The 20,500-nt window shown below is 42.0% G+C and overlaps 1 protein-coding gene and 1 non-coding gene across 19 annotated transcripts in view; both read right to left on the bottom strand.

Moving 5' to 3' along the window:
* ACACA (acetyl-CoA carboxylase alpha) overlaps positions 1-20,500 on the bottom strand; it is a 279,058-nt gene that overhangs the window by 16,998 nt on the left and 241,560 nt on the right. For all 18 annotated transcript variants that reach the window (XM_015078426.3, XM_053212303.1, XM_015078421.3 and 15 more), the window contains 3 exons: positions 20,341-20,476; positions 13,336-13,513; positions 11,473-11,585 (listed from right to left, as the gene is read on the bottom strand). In XM_015078426.3, coding sequence (XP_014933912.2) covers positions 11,473-11,585; positions 13,336-13,513; positions 20,341-20,476 — 427 coding nt within the window. The remainder of the gene's footprint in view (positions 1-11,472; positions 11,586-13,335; positions 13,514-20,340; positions 20,477-20,500) is intronic.
* Positions 5,421-5,611, bottom strand: LOC113592744 (U2 spliceosomal RNA). Its single transcript, XR_003412707.1, has one exon. It is a non-coding gene; the product is annotated as a U2 spliceosomal RNA (small nuclear RNA).

The following is a 20,500-nucleotide window of genomic DNA, read 5'->3' as shown; positions in this document are numbered from 1 at the left end:
AGTACTATACATAAACACATGTTAATAGAACAGGGATGTAGCTATAGTACCTAGTTTCATTTTTATGAGATTTTTAGATGCCCACCTCCACCTCTTTTTTTTTTTTTTTTTTTTTAAAGCCCATCACTACTTGAAAACCATGAGGAAGAGAGCTGAAGTCTATCTCTTCTTGGGCTCTCACACAGAGGGGAATCACTGACCTATCACAATCGGGCCCTAACACTTCAGCAGCCTTCTTTCTGCACCAGGCAGAGAGCAGGACTGTGGGATGAGACGAAGGCCCATCCATTCTAGGGTGGATCTGCCTAGACAGTCCATGGGAGGAGAGCCAACTGGTTTCTTCTGAGATGAGACTGTCTCAGTAGTAACACTGATGATGGTAATTTTGACAGGGAAGCAAACATTTTTCTTCTCTAGTATGAGGAACCAAGACTCCTTGGAGGAATGGTTGATTCTAGGGATGGGGCAGGAAAAACGTAAGATGAGCCTGGAACATGCTGTCACAAAAATCAAGGAAGCACTCAAGAAATGATGGAGACTTGTTAAAAGGGCATAGGAGCCAGTTTGAAGGTGTACCCACTGGCCAAATCTGGGGCAGTCTGAGCACCAAATTTATCATAAACAACATGATGATGTTAGTTATCAGAATATTTATAGAATGAAATCAAAGTCTGTGAGTGCATCCTGATATAAATAATTAGATGGGGTGGGGGGGGGGAGAGAAGGGAAAGTTCTCCTCTCCTCCAACAGAATAATAATTAATGGACACAGAAGGAATGATGGAATTAGAAAAATCACCATCTTGCTGCCATCACAACAATCGATTCTGCCAAGAATTATCAATGGATACTAAAACTAGTGGGTGAGGGTTTGATAAGGAACAGGATATTTACATAGCCTCAAAGTATCTCTCCACAAATTACTATTAGTGAAAACCTTAAACAAGTAGTCAAAATTACCATCACCAAGAATTGGACAAAATGACACATGCCTCCTAAGAAGATGTTCTGAGAAGATCATAAATAACACTTCTGCAATATTCTTGCCAAAAATGTATTATCTGAATTTAATCATAGGGAAAGGTAAGACAAACCCAGATTGAGCAACATGCTATAAAAAAGTGGCCTGGGGGGCCTGGCTGGCTTGATCAGTGGAGGTGACTCTTGATCTCAGGGTTTGTGAGTTTGAGCCTTTCCAGTTATGTGTGGAGATTACTTAAAAAACAAAATAACCCCTCCCACCCCCAACGCAAGCCTATAGTCTTCAAAAAATTCAAGATGATGAAAGGTAAAACCAAAGAACTATTCAAGATTAAAACAGACTATGAGCGCCTGGGTAGCTCAGTTGGTTGGGCATCCAGCTTTTGATTTTAGCTCAGGTCATGATCTCAGGGTTGTGAGACAGAGCCTCACCTCAGGCTCTGTGCTGGGCATGGAGCCTGCTCGGGATATTCTCTCTCTCTCTCTCTCTCTCTCTCTCTCTCTCTCTCTCTCTCTCTGCCATCCTCCCCCCTTACACCCACTCTCTCTCTCTCTCAAATACATACATACACATATACATACATACAATAAAACAGACTAAATGCTTGAAAACAGATTACAGTGTGTGGCCTAGGGTTAGATCTCTGATCTAAACAACAACAAAGTCTGTAAAAGACATTATTGGGACAATTGGTAAACTCTTGATATGAATCATGAATCAGATAGTAGTACTGTATCAATGTTATAGTTCCTGATGTAGATAAATGTCTTGGGTTATATAAGAGAAAGTCTGTGTTCTTAGGAACACACACTAAATATTTATGGATAAAGGAGCATGATATCTACAGCTTACTGTCAAATGGTTCACAGAAAGTGTGTGTGTGTGTGTGTGTGTGTGTGTGTGTGTGTGTGTGTAGAGGGTGGGCAAGCAAGTACATGTACATGAGCACATAGAAATGATAAAGCAAATGGGACAAGATGTTAACAAGGAGAATCTGAGAAAAAGGCATCAGAAGTCCTTTGTACTATTCTAGTAACTTTTCTGTAAAATTTATCAAATGGAAAATTAAAATATAAGCCAAGCTAAAAAAAATATTTTTCTTGGCTCCCCAATGCCTAAAATCAGAAATCAAAGTTAATATTTACAGGGCATTGGGCACTATTCTAAGTGCTTTGTATCTATTAACTCACTTAACCCTTACAACCACCTTAAAGTTGGTATTCTTACTATCCTCATCTTACAGGTGAGCAAACTGAGGCACTGAGAGTTTATATAACTCACCAAGGTCTCAAAACTAGGAAGGGGCAGAGCCAGGTCTCAGGTGCAGCAGTGTGGCCCCCAAGATTTGGGGCACTATGTTACCTTGTCTTTTCTTGTTTACTTGGGGCAGAGGACAAGTAAGTGCATCAGTAGCAGAATCTCTTTAATTTCAGAAAAGGCTAAACGAAGATGGCAGGCTCCTGGCTGATAAAGATGAAGTTCTACTCCATAGCTAAGACCAAGACAATTTCTTCAATAATTTCTGCTCTGCAGATCTAAAACGGTTTCCTGGGCAGGCCTAAGATTTTTTTTAAAAACTTTATCGTAATATTTTTCGTAAACATTGATCATAAAATTTGCCATGTTACATTTCAAACATCTGTTTATGAGATTACCTCCTGAATCAGGCATGTTTGTTGAACCATTTCTTTATACCCCAAGGCATCCACAGCATTACTAAATATCCATCCTCCAACTTTCTTTACATTCTACTCACCCACATTCACGTTGATATGAACACAGTGTTATGTGGATTTGGTTGCACAATTTTAGAACACCCAAAGTAAAGTTTTTATATGAGCCCAGACCTGGTTCCTTGGTTGCCAGGGTGAAATAGAAATGTTTACTTCACTCTACGAGTAAGCAGTGGTCTGTACATCATCTAAGAAATTGCTGACTCTAGACTTGTTCATTACAGTGATCCAAGAACTTGTCCTTTTGATACTGTTGGGGAGTGTTTAAAAGTTCATGTAGATGGCTTCTGGGACATGGGACCTGAAAGGCACTAAGCCTTTCTATTTCGAACGCCACCTTCCCTGTTTTCTACTCTTCAGTCTAAACCTGCCCATGACTTACAAATTATGCACACTTCTCACTAAGGGCAAGTGCTTGGCATCCTCTGTGAGTCACTTGACTGTATACTTTACTCCTTAATCAAACGTAAGTCTAGCTTGGGAGAGCAAGTCATTTACTCTTGTGCTATAGAGATAGTTCAGGCACAGTGATTCAAGGCAGGAGACTGGTTGTACAGGGGGACTACAGTTGTACAATACTTCTGTACTGGGTGGCAAATAGTCACAGTCCCGAGCACCCTCAGCATCTACTTCCCTCTCCTGGGTACTGGGGCCACTTATGCTCCAACGCCAGGGTCCCTGAAACCTTCTGCAGCCCTAAGATTTAAGGGTAGCTCCTTGCGTTATTGTGAGATCAAGAACTAACATAACAGCAGGGAAAATCACAGCCCTGCTGGGGAGGTGTGGGTGGGGTAACGGATGGTAGGACTGTGGATATGGAATGAATGAGAAGTCCTAGACCCTCAGAACATCCTCCATCTGGCTAAACAACCAACACTGTGTTTCTATATGTGTACATCTGTACATGTACATATATGTGCATGTCTGTACCACATACATACATTTACTGCGCAGTTACTATGTGCCAGGTACCACACTTAATGCTTTCAGGATCACATAGCTCATAAGTCACCATGCACAATTCAGACCTAGGTCTGGTCAGCTGTTAACACTGCTGCCAAGCGGCAGGCCTTAATGTCGCTGAGTGCTTTCCAAGTTGCTTCATATACATCATCTCTAATCCTTAAAACAACCCAACCTTATAGACAGGGCATCTATTTTACAAATGAGAAAACCAAAGCTCTGAAATGTAAAGGTATTTGTCCAGTGGTATTTAGCTCTTAAGTAGCAAAGTCAGGATGTACACTTGGGTCTGGCTACCTTCAAAGCTTGTGTTCTTCCACATGAAATGATACCAATGGCGACAGAATTGCAATTAGCTGAAGAGTTTGTTTCACTGTGTTAGAAAAGTGTTAAGAGCACACAGCTCAGCACTGGGTACAGAGGCAGAGGACTTCCAGGCTTGGAGCATAGCATTCTGGAAACAAGGCCTTGGCTTTACCAAGCTGGAGGGACAGAGAAGGCTGGCTCCTGAACTAACAAAGGTCTTGTCTACCCAGTCAAGCTATTCCAGAGCTTTAAAAGAATAATGAAATAAACACCTGCAATGCTCTGGCCCTCCTGAGACTAGGAAGATCACAGAACATTCCCCCAAAGGTTGCCTTGTTTGATTCTTTTAGTAATGCCTCTGATTGCAGTTCAAGACCTACCTCAAAAAAGCATCAAAGCAAGGAAAAGACAGAAGTAGAGGATGTATGTACTTTAAAATGCACATGAGAAAGTCAAGGACTTGTGTGCCTTAAGTGGGGGTGGGGGGGGAGAAAAGGTTTGCTACATTTTATTTTCTAAAAATAAAAGGCTGCTTTTAAGCTAGTTAGACCCTTGTGTAGCACATGGAGGGCCCCTCTCTCCTTGTACGGCAAAGCAGCCAGCCCTAGTAATGATTTAGGGGAGATTAACAAATATGTCAATGTCTATTTTCTGCTTAATTTAAAAGCGGCGTCTATAAAGATTTTTGACTTCTGAACCCTGTTCTCCTGAAAGAAAGAAGGTAAGAATGAGGAGGGGGATAAAGAGTGATTATCCTATCATTGATCGTTTGTCAGGAGCATTTCTTATTCACTGGACTATTGTAAAAAGCTAAGCTCTCGATCAATCCTGTAAGCTCCCTGTACAATTAAATATCTTGGAATGGTTTTCTTTCTTTTCTAGCCAGATTGCAGGGCCTCAGGGTTTTTAGGAAAGCAAGTCGTTGTGTGCGTGTGTGAGTGTGTTTAAGAATATGCTACAGGGAGGAAAGTCATTCTTTTCTAGAATCCTACTTTAGGGAAAGGCTGAAACGGGAGAAGAAAGGTAGGTTACTCTCGTCTCTTTCTTCCCAAAATAAAAAGTCCCCATGAAATCCTAAAAATCCACCATAAGGTTGGATAACTATAAGAGTTTAAAAATATTTCAATGTAAAGAACTAAATACAGAAGAGTACTACTAGTCTGTACTATTCTGATCCAACAAGAAGAGCTAACGCCACTGAGATGTTACTATGTGCTAGAATTGTTTAAGTACTTTTCATCTCATTTAATCCTTGCAAATACCCTAAAAGATGGCTACCTTACAGATGAAGAAATGGAGGCACAAAAAAGTGAAGTAACTTGCCCAAGGCTGCAAAGCTAGGAAACCATGGAGCTGGGATTCGGGCTTAGATAGTAGTCTGGCTTCAGAGCCCATGCTCTTTTTGAATTTAGTTTTTATTTTTAAAATTTCCCCCAAAGCAGGTGCACAGTTCCTGGAAGTATCGCAATACCAGATCGACGAGTGGGGTGGATGGAGCAAGCTTCTACTCCATCTCCTAATTCCAAAAATCCATTTAATATATTGTCCTCGGATAGAGGACATATCAGATATTAAACTGATAAGAACAGATACTATACTTGATCTTAGCCAAAAGGCTGAGAAGCGATATAGAGCCAATGCCCTTTAAATGAAACAAGTTAAATTGACCCACAAGTGCCCACAGGGCAGCAGCCTGTCAGGTGTTCCTGGGGCCAGGACATAATGAAAAGCCACATCTCTCCTCCATGGGGTCAAAGCTGAAGAGAAGCTTCTGAGGAGAGAGCTGATTTCTGCAGCAGGAGGTGTTTTTTTACCCAGCCATGACACTGAAGGAGGGCAGGAGGAGGTTAGCCTTACCCTATGGACGAGCAGATCACATCCTATGGTGTAGGATTTGGGGGGAGGGGTGAGACTTTCAAAGCTTAGAATGAAAATCAGACTGGTAGGCTGAAAATTCTCAGCTCAGCTAAAGGCACTAGGTGACCTTGCAGAAATCTCTTTTCTGTGCTCAGTTTCTCGTTTATGTAACAACAACCCTAAGCTGGCAAAAAAGGAAAATGTTTTATAAAAGAATGTGATATTAAAGTGTTTTTTTCATTTTTTAGTTATACTAAGAAGCTTTATGTAAATTTAAACCCAATTTCAACTTTTATGGGCCCTTCTTCCTCTCCTAAGAAAGCAATTTGCTTTGATTGGTTAAATACTTATGAAACTAAAGAAAAGGACTAGACCACCCTCCCTCACTCAGCTCCAGAATATCTCAGATACAAGAACACACACCCGTACCTCAACCTTGAGACTGAAAAATCAGCATAAAAAAGACTGGAATCTTATTAAGATTCAGAAGTACAAACATAAGTAGCTGTTTAAAAGATCTGTGTAATCACATTTTCAATGTTGAAAGAAATTTCTCTATAAAGATAGTAAGATAGGGTGGGGGAAAAAAAAAACCTTGCAAAACTACTTCTGTATCCATCACAGGTGTGCCTTTCTTTACACAAAAGCATTCTTGAAAAACTGCGTAAATCAGATCCTGTTTTAAATGCCTTAAGGGAGCTATTTAGAAGGAACCCTGCAGTGAATCCTTTGGTAAAGCAAATAATCCTTTTGTAATGGGAATAATTTCTCCCAATGTATCTAGTTTTTTTAAAATCCCATTTTCATATATCTGCTTTTCTTCAAAGGGGGCCATACCTATCTAAATACAGCTGCATTTGCATATTGATTTTAACAGCTATCCTCTCAGGGATGTTTAACCCTAGTTTCCTTGCAATGGTGTTAGTGCTCTGCTGTTCATATTTTTAAAAATCATTATAGTAAACCCAGAGATTTCCAAATAGGAATAAAAGAATCTATTATTCCCCCTGCAGCCCTGTCCCCCGTGCCCCCCATGCAAACAGTCCACACAAAAGAGTCAGGAAGCCGCACAGAATTCTCTGAATTCTCGTGGCAGTAAGTCTCAAAGTCTTTACAGTTTTCCTTTCCTTTGTTGCTCCCCTGAATCTACCAGGGACAGGGCTCTGGGTCAGCTAGGACCAGGTGGGAACAGTGCCTCTCAGACATATTCTGACAACAGCCTGCAGGCAGGCAGAAGCTTAGGTTCAGTCCAACAAAATGCCAGCCTGGTCTCTCTGCCTGACAGAACTGTGAATCACTGTTTCCTAGGAAGAGGCAAGCCCAAGTGCTTTTATAAATACAATCAGATTAATAGATCAGATCAAAACAACTCCTTCTCCTTCCCAGAAAATGCTGTCACGATTGAACCAAATTGCATCAAACCAAAATGCTCCTGAATCAGTGTGATGAAGTGGGTTGTAAGCGGCTGCTAACTAAGGGAAGAGGCACCATGCCATAATCTCTCCTCGTGGGCCTGCCTACCAGAGACCAGTGCTTGAATGGCCACGGTGCCAGTGAGGATGCTCCATGTATACCACAGATGACAGGGCAAGAGGCCACATCCCAGGCACTGGTATCAGAACTTCTTTCCTTTTCAACTTTCCAGGTAAGGATGCTGCTTTCTGACCCACACAAGCAATTCCAGCTCTTTTCAGCTTACAACATCTTGAAGATGGACACAAGAGATGGAAAAGCACACACAGCTCAGATACTTCGATTACTCCTGCCAGAAGACCAGCTTAACCCCTGAATCCCCTTAACCCAAGGAAGTGTCCTTTTCTTGTCATCTGGCTGCTAAAAGAGAAGGCTTGGGGGGAAGGCATTCTGGAAGATGTCTACAGACATCTGCAAGCCCTAATACTCCCTCTGCACCTGGGGTGCCCTGGGCAGAAGGTATGCTGGTGGAAGGGCCAGGGGCAGGCCAGCTGCAGTGCTCAGCTAGAGTGGCCTCTGCCTGTGTCAGACCGGCACTCTCAGGGCGTGCTGTGTGGGCACCACCAAGGTGCTGCCTGGCAGGCTGCCCGGGAACAGGGCCACATTCAAAATGTGAGTCTGGAGCAGGATAAAGTTTCACTAAGTGGCTCCTTTGCCTAGAGACTATTTGTGTTGAGGGAGAGGACAGTGGAGAACATATGACTGCTTCACACTTGGACTGTCTCTCTCAATTGATTTGTAAGGGTAAGGATCCAGGAGAAAATCTTAGGTTCCGGTGTCAAGAGGCCAGGCTAGGAAGACCATCCTATCCCACACCACTCCCTGGTCCTAGCTCTCTGAGGAGGTAGAAGGATGTCAGAGAGACACAAAGAGGCCATGGAGGCTGGGGCTCTATTTCCAGAGAAGGAAGCGAATTTCCATAAGGCAACCAGGCTGGTAGTATAGTTATCCTTCCTGCATGGACTCTACCAAGCCTGTTCTGAGACTCCAGACTATGGTATTTGGGTTTATATCACATTTCTTTCTCTCTTTACCTCCACCGGGAACCAAAGTATGTACTATTTTCATACGCTATGATAATCACAGAACTACAAACCAGTAATTCACCACCTTCTACCCAAAGTATATAAAATGATGAAAGGTCAATTTTTAAAAATAAAAAATATGAAACAGACAAAGTTAGCTGTTCAGAAATTAAATATTACTCATTATCCTTAGAGAATAAATAGTAATTATGTTTTTGAACACAGTCAAATCAGTTGTGCTCTAAGTGATCTGACAGTGTGCTCCCTAGTGCAGAAGCCAATCTGGGAAGAGATTGGGAACATAAGGTAACATCCACCTCTACAGGCTTTCTCCTAAATCAGATTTTTCTCAGTGGAATTGGCTTTAGATAACAAAGGGAAAGAATTCCTGTTTAATTTTGATCAGGCTCAGTATTCAGCTGAGGAAATCCTGAGAAATGCAGAACAGAGGGAACCAGAATTCCATTCTGGGTGCTGATATACGTTTATTTTGTATCTTGGATGATTTATTGAAGTCTTCTTTTTGCCTTAATCTCTCAATCTGGAAAATGAGGTCATTTGCACCCACTTTGTGTGAAAGTATTTTGTCAGTTTTTGATTCTAGGCATAGAGAAAAGAGCCAAAAGCCTACATGAACCCAAAAGGAGTGGAGTTCATGGCATGTACTGTTACATCTTTGCTGGCCTGTGACCTCACAAATACACCTGGGTATGTATGATCTCCCTGAAAAACTTAAATCGCTTAAGGGACAAGACCACTTTTTCTACTTCTTTCGTATTTCCTTTCCTATACCACTTGTTACAAAAGTAGACCTATGCCACAGAGATAGCAAACATGGCTGTCTCCTTCTTCTGATAATTAAGGCAGGAAATGATGCCAAACCCTATGTTTGAAAAATGCTTCACAGATTCAAAGTGAATGCACATTCATCTGATCTTCACAATGGCTAGGTTGGGGCATTATCCCCACTTTCTAGATGAAGAAACTAATGTTCAGAGAAGTGAAACAATTTACCTACAAGCAACCTGAGGCTTATACATGACTATTTTTATTCTAGACCTACTCTCATGTTCCTGACCTGCCCTGGGCCAGAGCTGCTTCACATTTAGCAGACTAAGGATTCTTTCTCCAATGCCATTTTGGTCAAGGTTAAATAAATACGGTTTTCTTCAATGCAGAGAGGAAATTGATAATGAGATGATTTGTAACAAATGATTAAATGGCCATCACTTGGAAATCTCCTCCCTCTCCCCTTCCTGTATTTCAAAAGTTAAAAGGTGCTGGGTGAAGGTGGGAGCGATATCACTTTCCTTCAAGAGAAAGAAGCTTTGGCCCCACACCCCTCACCATCCGGTTGCTCTGCAAACAGATGTCAGAGAGGATCCCTCTTCCTACCACCCAGTTACTCTGAAGGGATGATAACAGCCATTGGGGGGTTAAAAAGAGGCAGTGAACCCCCAGTTAATGAGTAGGAATTCAGCAGGCAGTGTAAGATAAATGGAGCTCTCTCTGCTTCTGCTAGAGTCAGCATGAACTGCGGCCCTGCGGCTTGTTTGTGGCAAATGGAGTGCGCGAAATATCAAAGGGCAGTGATCCAGAAGAAGACCGACTTTGACAAATTTTAAATTGGCCAGAAAGAAAACCAGCAAAAAAGAAAAAAGAAAAAAAAAAAAAGAAGAAGAAGAAGAAGAAAAAAAGAAAAAAAGAGAGAGAGAGAGAGAAAATTATGCAATTCACTGTGTCCTGCAATTGTGGCATTGCAGCCTTTGTACAGAATTAGTGGTAAAAACAGCAGAACGACTGCCTGATGCTGGGAGCAATTATGAGCCATCTAAGTGAGATGCTTATCAGTGGCTGAAGCTTTTAGAGCTCTCACTGTATACAGTTGTGAGGAACTTGCTCTTGAGCTGCAGTTACTTTAATTAAAGTGTATGGGGTTGGTCAGAAGTAATTATCCTGTTTGGAGAAGAGACAGAAAAAAACCATCTCAACAATTCTGGGTGGCAATAGATTTTAGAAACAGCTTTGCCAATTCTTGTTGTATGTGTGCACTTCCCATAAAGGGATCAGGCTGAGATGGGTTAGACTTATTGGTGGTTGTTACCTAATGGCAAACAATGGGAGGCACACAGGGTTTATTATAACCCAAGTCACCGTGTCTGGCAGGCAGCCTGGCTCAGGGCTCCAAACTGCCAGGATGTGCGGTCTTCTAGAGTGCAGGCAAACACTCAGAAGTTTTTGTGTCTCTAGATAGTGAGCATATAAAGCGTCCACAAATGGTACTTTATTAATTAAATTACTATTTGAAACACAAATGAACTAGCACCTCTCCTTTTTATGCCTTCCATTCACGGAGTTTCATTACCTTTTAAAGACAATCACTCTGTTCCTAGAAAAACAAAACCAAAACAAACTAACAAAAGGACTCCAAGCAATTATCTTCACTAACCTAGTGAGGGGCTTGATGGGAGGTCTAGGCAGATAATCAGTGCTTCAGAAGAACCTGAAATGCATTTCAGTCTCTGGACTTGACACAGGGCTCCCACAGTTTAGTCCTATGTGCAAGCTGCAGCCCTTCCAAAGCTCCAAAAACAAAGGAGCAACAGAGTAGTGCGCACAAATGTTCCCAGGGCTGTGCGTAGTCTTTACTTGGGTTTCTCTAGCTCGAGATGGCCCTGGAACTCCACCTGGGTAGGTCTCCAGCTTCTCTGTCCCATGACATCGACTCACATTTCTCAGAAATGTCCAAAGAGACAACCAGAAACGGAACTCTTAAGACTTTTGAGGACTTTAAAGCATATTCTCTGCCTGATTAGCCTGCCCCCCAACAGCAACTTCCAGCTAATTGTTCTTTACGAGGATATCATCCACAAGGCCAGAAAGATGGACTGTGTGAATTATAAGAAAATATCAGAAGAAAACTTGGGTGACTTTTGCTTTTTTAGGTCCTACTTTCCCTCCTATTACATACACTATTTCATTCTACCAGGGCTCTTACCATATAGAGGACAGTAAATAAAGATTATCATGAATTTGATCAAATGCTTCAGTGCCTCCTCCCCTGGCCTATGAATGCACTCATTACAAATCAGCTGAATGGCTCATTGATTTGCCAGGAGGACAAGCAGACATACCCAATCGTTCAGCCAAGCGAATGTAGACTGGGTCCACCCGACGCATGGTTTTCACCAGATCTTTTCTGCGGAATTTGATTTCTACTGTCCCTTCTGGCTCCAGAACTGATCCCCTGGATCAGAGAGAAAGAAAACAAAACAGAAATAGAGGCACTTTAAAGGAAGGAGACAAGTGAACGAGGCTGGTTACGATTTGCAGACCAGGAAATAGCTTCATTATGGTTTTGGCCACCCATGGCTCACAGGAGTAACCCCAGGGAGAGGCAGGCATCAAAAAGTGTCTAAGTGGGCTGTGAGAAAGGCCTGGCAAAAAGCAATTAAAATAATTCTCATTACCACACCAGTCTACTTCCATCTCAAAAGAGGAATATAGATTCCACCATCTACAGCCGATAAGGGTAGCAGGAATCACATTATTTTCCAGGAGGGGGAAGAAAAAAAAAAGATGATGTAGGCACCGTGGCAGGGGACCAGCCTCCAGCACTTAGGCTGTGCGATGAGGGGTCGATGCTGATCGGTCCCACGCACAGCTGTTAGTCTGCTGGCAGGATGACACATTGGGCTGGGCCAACCAGGAAAGAAAACATTCTGCCTACTGCTATGGAGAGGTCTCAGGGTTATTACTAGTGCATACTAATTTTGTTCTATTACTAGGAACGTTCCCCTATACAACTTAAAAAAAAAAAAAGCTTTTCAATTGAAAAAAATTACAGCTACTACTTAGTACATACATGGCACTGTTCCAAGTGCTTACACACGAATCTTCACAGCAGTCCTATACCCAGTCTACACCCTCTATGAGGGAAGTTACTATTATCTCCCATTTTACAGATGAGGAAACTAAGGTACAGGGCGTTAAGAGACTTGTCCGAGCCTAACAAGTGACAGAGCTGCATCTGAAACCCGGTGGTCTTGCTCCACAGTCTGCAGAGGAACTGTCTGTGATCTGGTATCAGATCAGGGGCTAGATTTGGATTTAAAAATAATAAATCCCTGGGTGTAGACTGCTAGCTGAGTGATTTGATAAAACTACTGGACTCTCCCAAGCAGCATTTGAAGCAGGAGGCTAAAATTTTTGCAGAAACAGAGAAGCAGGTATTCAAGTAAAATGATCAGATGCAGGAAGTGGTACGGAAAATGTCAAAGATATACAATGTGAAATTTCCCTATTTTGGAAAGGGCTGAAAACTGATTGTGAAAGGAAGCTGGATGTGGTCTGTTTTACTTAAGTAGTTTCAAGGACCACCTCTTGACAAAGGTCTGGGACTTTTTCTTTTGCAGTCCTTTGGATGCTGTAAACACTATTCTCCAAGTGTCCTAGAGTGCCAGAGTGCGACACTGGACTCTGAGGGAGCAGCTTCGCTTTGGAATCACAGAAGGCAGGTGCTATGGTACACCCCAGTGACGACCAGCTTGTTCCACAGACAAGCAGTTCAGGAGGAGTAAAACTGCTTCAAGTTGCTCACCAGTCAGTTAAGGCTTCAGAACTCCAGACTAACACTTTAGTCCTTCTACACCAACTTGCTTTCAGTTCCATCTGCCCCATATCTAAGAAAGAGACAGTAATAGGCCTATCTGAAACACAAACAGAGGAGACAATCTCTCTGAGTCTGGGGATATGTGGGATAGAGGACTTCTTGGTAAAAGAATCTGGGGTGGGGGACCACACTGGGAAAGCCTGACCCCCACCTCCTTTCTTTCTCATCCCAGCAGACACTATTTAGGAAATCTATTTTTCTGACCTTGTAACCCTCTGGAAATAGAGATTCAAATAAAGTTCTCTGGTTATAATGTTCTCCAGGAGGAAACCAACAGCTAGAGGACCTTCAGAGGCAGTGAATGGAAAAAAAGAAGAAATGCTACCTGCTTTCTCGGTCAGCGTACATCTCCATGTGCCGGGGGTTGATGGTGGGGTCAATCACAACCCAGGAGCCACCCCGGAGCTCAGCTTGAGGAGGAATGTAAACCAGCACAGGCTGGGAGCACTCCCGTAAGCTATCCACGATGTATGCACCAAACTTCAGCACCTGGTCGTACATATCTATAGAGGAGACAAATCAGAAATCATGAAACAATGCTTCCAAACATCGTTCACATCATGGTATACACAGAAAACAATATTTATATCGTGAGCTGTGTCTCCATGAGGAGGCTGCTCAGATCAGAGGTGACAGGTCTGGGGGTTCAGCCACCCTAGGTCCTGTCTGGCCACCCTGAAAAATTGAAAGGATGGGGATTTCCACCTGTAATGCTATTCAAGACTCTACAGGATCTTCAAAAACACAAGAGAAGTGCACTGTCTTTCATAAGACAGTGTGCAAGCCCTATGGATTGCATATCCATTTTATAGCCTTTCTGAATTGCCAGATTCTGGTTTCATTATATTAATTCACACTTGCTCTACAGACACTGAGTATTTTTCATGTCAATATGTGATCTCTCTCACTACATTAAGTTTTCTGAAGGAAGGAACTATTCAAGCTCTTTTCAAGTCTCCTCATGATACTTAGAATATGATAAGCTCTTAAAAGGTATAGCTAATGGAAATGGAGCCTTCAAAATTTTTATCTTCAAAATGGCATCTTTCCTCTTGGTATCCCCAGTGTCTTGTCCAGTGCCTGGAACATAGTGCTCAGAGTAAGTATCTGCTGAATGAATGGGTGAGCACATACGCACTTTGGAAAGAACATAACGAGAAAGAAAAACAAGTTAATTCTTTAACAGTTCCATTTTTACCAGGGCATCAATATGAGAAAACATTTAAAATGCATACGTATTTACTGGAAACATCACACAGCCACATAAAAAGAAGAGCTACCTCTTCATTTTGCTAAAGAGTACACTTTGTAATCCCCCACAAGGCTAGGAGCAACCTGAAGAAAAGGCACCCTGGTGCATAAATAGAGTCCTTGGAAAGTAGGATCAGTTATTATTTATTTCCCAACAATTTATGGACTTCTTCCCATTTCCCAGCTCACTGAAGTCTGTGCATGTCTCAAGTCTTAGGTTTATGATTCCAGATGTTTAATGAGCACTTCAGCAGAACCTCAATGGATCCTTTCTAAATACCAAATAACAGGTTCAACTGAGTTCAAACTTTCCTATCAAAGCAAGGATCTCAATTTGGAATAAATCAATTCTGGAAATCCAGAGCAAAAAAGCATTTTTCAGAAAGTTAAGAGCAAATCCAAATAGAAATTGCTTTCATTGTAGTTACTGGCAAATTAAACTGCCACCTTCTCCAAAGTAAAAATGGCTCTCTCTATACAAACCATCAGTGAGCACAAGTTAACTGCAAAGTATATGCCTCTCTCCATTGCCCAACCTGGCTGCTCTGTGAAGACTTCAGAAACTCCAGAAATTTAGAAGTTGCTCCGGGAAAAACTCCCTACCCTATGAGGAATGTGTATGGTCATATACTCTGTATATATGATCAGAGCAAAGACATTTATCCCTTTGGGAGGAAAGCAAAGACCAAAAAAATTTACTGCTAATTACACAACTGCTGTATGAAGAGCAGGGAATAAAGGACTTTAAGCGCTTTACGCTAATTCTGTGGTTATGAAAATAATTGCTCAGTTCAAATTATTTTAACTAAATTAATTCTTTAGTGGATATTTCAACCAGTGCTACATAATAAAATAATTGTGTAATTAGCAGTACATTTTTCAGTGCTGCCAAGAGTACAGTCTCAGCCTCAGAACAAGTAACGGAAAGGAGTAGCCCTCAGTGGTGTCATGCACAGAGAAGAAATGGAAGACATGGATAGAAGGAGAAAGTAAAACAATAGAAAAAAAGCACACAAAAGAAAGAGGAAAAAGTAAGTTAGAAGTAAACGAAGACAGTGTCCAGCCTTCTCACTCACTTCTGTTTCTTAAAGATACACCCACATCAAAATCTGTCTGTACTATCTATGATTAACAGACCCAGCCCCTTGAAAGGACTTTATTTAAAATGCACGCCCATTTATTTAATTTTTTAAACTCAAGTTCATATGGGATGCCTGGGTGGCTCAGTCGATTGAGCATCTGACTTTGGCTCAGGTCATGATCTCACAGTTCGTGAGTTTGAGCCCCGCACTGGGCTCTGTGCTGACAGCTTGGAACCTGGAGCCTGCTTTGGATTCTGCCCCTCCCGTGCTCACACTCTGTCTCTGTCTCTGTCTCAAAAATAAAACATAATTTAAAAAAACATTTAAAAAGATACCCTCAAGTTCATATATGCAAGTAGTTTGGGATGAAGCTGAGTGTGCATGTTTTACTTTCTGAAATGAACTTTAGTCCCTCTTTTTCATCATCATGGCTAGTTTACTGCATATCAGGCAGCATGATTTCATACACACACACAAATGAATCACTTAATTATCAGAAAACTATGTTCTTCTAACCCGAGTTATAGATGAGTAAACTGAGGCTTAGTTAAATAAGTGAATAAGTGGCAGAGTAGGAGACTCGAACCCAGATCTTTTTGATTCTTGAAGTCCACTTTCTGTGACCTCATTCTTACTGGAAGGAAAGAGCGGGAGGCCAAGGCTGCTTTCTAGCATCTGATACAATGGCTGAGTAAAATAAAAACCAGAAAAGAGACTGAAATAAAATGACTGAATATTTTTAAATTTTGCCTGGACTTTTTGTATGTTCATAAAAGTAAGAAATTGTATTGATGACACTACACAGCTATGTGAAGGGCTTGGATCTGACTGCCAAGCAATTACCTTCAGGCCCCTTGACTGGGAGTAGAAAAGGGGCCCCAGGCTTCATTAAAGCTGACAGGCTCAGGACCAAAAACAATGCCTCCATCTAACCTGGAACACCAACAAACCCACAATCCAACCACCAGAACACCCAAAAAACAACAAAAGGCTATTAAAATATAAACTGACACACACAAAACAAACTCTACAAACAACACGCTCGCACTGAATCACAGCAGCCCCAAACTGTACATTCTGAAGGGCACGCTGAAGCGTGTGGCCATAGTCTGATACATATTTGTATGAAATCTCTTCCTATTTGAGACAGAGCAAAAGCACAGCCAAGTGTAGCAGGGGAGAGTGTATTCCCAAGGCTTTAGGTGAGAAATCAGTCTAGGGAATTGTAAAGCTATGCATATGCTGACTGTCAATTCTCAGGCCACGGGAAAAGCAACTAAGAATGGACAATACTGATAGGTTCTTCAGTGGAGAGGCGGGGGCTTGGTACTTTCTAAGCACTGTGAGCAAAGCACATCTGCATACAATCACAGAGCCTTTCTGGTGCGTTCTCAGCAACCAAGCACCAACCCTGCCCGGGGCCTTCATTGTTATACAACATGGATAAACTGTGGCAGCCACATGTACCAAACAAGGGAGCAGGGTGGTAGGGTGTTTCCACAGTGCCCTATACTCTTGAAACTGGAACAGATCTTATTGGCTTGGGGCAAGATTATCTGTTAGAAGCTGAAGGTAAACATTAGGCATACACAAGCTGCATACACATAATGCCAGTTCATTATGGCCGGCTGACACAGTCTTTCAACATCCAAGTAATCAGAGACTTTAAAATAGACTTTCATTCCGGTTAAAGTTTTCAATAAATGTTTTTTTATTGTTATTTATAACCTGTCCCAGGAAAAAATAATAAGTATAACATGAAAAGCCAACTGAGAGTGACCCTGTAGCACCAGCAGTGAGGCAGCTTAATATCACTGGGATTTGCATCCTATCAAGCTATTCATGCTGAGGCTGGGACCCTGGTGCTAATTTCTAGTAAATTTCACGCTTGATGTCTCCCTGTTGTGGGTCATTGCCGGTTCGCCTAAATAAACTGCTTCCAAATGGCTCTTCCATCTAAATATTCAGCCAGTTTTTATAATTTAATTTTGCATTATGCTGAATAGCCTTCCGGCCAGATAGAACTCATTGGAAAAAAAGCACCAATACCATCTTGACATACTTTTATTTATTTATTTATATTTTTACTGCTCGAATTAGACCTCCTAGGCTGACTAGTAAAGAGTTTTTTTTTCTCTCCACTAATGTCAATTTTCAGCATAGCAAGAGCTGTCTCTAATCTTTTCCTACTCATTACACACAATTTTGGAGTCATTTTACCCACAGTGCAGTCGGCTCCTGGCTGTGTGTTTGTGTGCACTGAGGGATGGCATAATTGTTTATTTTCCCTCCCTGCATAATCCCCAGCCAGTATTGAAACCAAAACTGCAAACATCTCCTCAAGGGATATGGAATGACTCTCAGCTTAGGTCCCTTTACATGAGATAATATGTAGAAAACATCCTGACCTGTATGTAAATATGAAAGGCAATGTTCTTCCCCTTCCTACATTTACACTGATCTCTATCTTCCCCAAAGCTTATTTATCTTAAGTAATAATGGATACAGCAGCACCAAAACTCTGAAGACAGAACGGGCCCTGGCCTGTATCAGGCCAGTAACTCATTTTTGACCAGAGGCGGGGGGAGGGGGGGGGGAGGCGGATGGGGGAAGTTATTGTTTAATGGGTACAGAATTTGTGTCAAGGATAATGAAAAGGTTTGGGGTATATTTAGTGCTGATTGTTACATAACATGTGAATATATTTAATGCCACTGAATAGTACACTTACAGATGGTTAAAATGATAAACATTATGTTATATGTACTTTCCTGCAATATGAAAAAAAATAACTCCTATCTGACCACTTGAAGTTTCTTATCACAGTGACCAAGGACAACTTCAAAGCAGAAGACAGGCAGGTGGCTAAGAACTTTCTCAGGAACCTACACAGTCTATTCCAGGGGATGTTCTGGTAGACCTGGTTTGGTCCTAGGCTCTAAACTCAGCCAACTGTGCTGGAGGAAGTCAGACAGAGCTGTGTTCCTCTCCCAGCTCTGTCATTCTTCAGCTAAATGATCTTGGGAAATTTACTTAACCTAAGTCTCAATTTATGTAAAAGGCAGATAAATACTACAGCCTACGCCTCAGAAGTGCTTGTTGTGATGATTATGTAAGACAGTGCACATAAAATGGTTAGCATGGTTTCTGGCGAAAGGAGCTCAATGACTCCTAATTGTTGTTGCTTTTATTGTTACAGGGCTGGCAGCCAACCTGGGCCTGAGCCACATGCAGTAGAACTGAAGCTTTTCCTACAAGCAGCAAGCTGTTGAACTCTGAACTCTTTAGGACAAAAGAGCCAGGCTGACTTACTCCTAAGGAAGGTCAGGAAGAGTGAATTCTCAGTGGCCCTCGGGAAGAGAGATAACTAAGGAGTACCGGCTTTGCATTCTCTCCTCTAAGTCTTAATGCAAATTGTATAGCCAAGAAATGTGGGATAAAGTGAAGCTGGATGCTAAATAAACCTCATATAAAGGAATGAAAGGAGTCTCAGGCTCCTCCCCCAGAGAAAAACACTTCAGCATAGTATCATACTCTTTTGAACACTGTAGTATTTTGTTTATACTTTGTGGCTTTATCATTTTGTCTCAGACATTTTTCTCGACTCCTTGAGGCAGTGTCTCTTTCTGACTCAGTTTTGTTTTCTCGGAAGCAGCTAGCATAGTTCCTTGCACGTAGGAACTCAATAACAATGTCCAGATTGACTTGTTGAACCTACACTTTTAGTATCTCACGGCATTTCCACTGATTTATTATCTTCGTCACAAAATTCACCTGAGAGTCTATCAAAGTATAAAAACATTAATTTGAATGTATAGTCCAAGTCTCCCCCAAGAAAAGTGCAAAATGTGGTAGATTTCCAGCAAATATGGGCAAAGGGAAACTTTACAACTGAAAAAAAAGAAAAGAAAAAAAAAACCACACTAGTCTTTTACACTTTGCCAGGGAAGCCTGGCTGTACAGGGCTTTTCCTAGCCAGGTGAAGGGAAAGTTGTTGGCACAAAGCTCTAATCTCTCTCCATACACAGCTGATAACCTATAAAAGGACTAACTTCCTCAGGTTTTTCCTCCTTCAGAGCCAAAGATGCTCCTGTGCTAAGCTATTTCTGGGTTCATTCTTTCGCATTTGATATGTCCGTATCTCTGACCACTCTACTCCAGCATTGCCAACCCCTCCCTCCTTCCATTCCCCTCACTCATTCTACTGCTACAGAACCCAGATGTCTCCCCCCATGAATGAAGTTACACTCATCAGTGTACTCATCCCTCCTGGTATGTAGTCTCTGGCCTCAGCATGGCCATGAATCTCTGGCCGCTGGAGAGACAGCTTCGCTGCTGTACGAGGTAGAAGGTGTTACCTTTGGCTCTCCTGAACAATCCACAGTAGCTGTGCACAGGGAGGATTCTCAGTAAATGGTGATTCTAGCTGCTGAGATCACTAAGCAATTCCCATAGCACAGAACAGAGCCTGTATAATAATGTTCTAATATGCTGGAGCCATAGGCCCAGGGCTGCTGTTGGATAAGAATGAAATACACCACAAATTACCACAAAGAACAGCCTCTGGTACAGAATTTGTTCGTTTTCTTCTGGTGAAGGCTAATTTCAGTATCTACCCTGGTCATTATAGAGTGTTAGAGCATAACATCAACAAAAAGTGCTCAGAAAAGAGGGACAGAGACTAGCACAATCACATTTCCCCAGGACCATCAGAACAGTCATCATTCATCTGGGAAAGCTAAATCCACAACAGCAGCCCATCTAGAGAACACTAGTAGACGGTTCTGAAATTTTGTATGGAATTGTAAAACATCCAGAATTTTCCCACTCAAGCTGCAACTCAGAAGATATATTTCAGAGGAAGTATGATCCCCCAAAAGCCTAGGGTGATAGTTGTCAGGAAACCCATTGGCTCTGCCCATTATAAACCCTCCTCTGTGCTGTGAGGTTCTGGGGAATCAGTTTATGCCCCTCCAGCCCAGAGCCAAGCCAATCACCTTTCATCCCACCGGAGAAGCCTCTCCAGTTGGCAAAGACCATCAGAGGCAGCCCTTCGCGGTTGAAGTCCTTGATAGCCTGATAGGTCTTAAACGCAGAATCTGGAAACCAAACCTGGCCAGCCTGCTGGATTATCTATTGGGGAAAGTCAAAGAGGAA

This window comes from Acinonyx jubatus, chromosome E1 (assembly GCF_027475565.1).
Source record: "Acinonyx jubatus isolate Ajub_Pintada_27869175 chromosome E1, VMU_Ajub_asm_v1.0, whole genome shotgun sequence".
In the NCBI taxonomy this organism is placed as follows: Eukaryota; Metazoa; Chordata; class Mammalia; order Carnivora; family Felidae; genus Acinonyx; species Acinonyx jubatus.
This window is presented reverse-complemented; position numbering and strand designations above follow the sequence as displayed.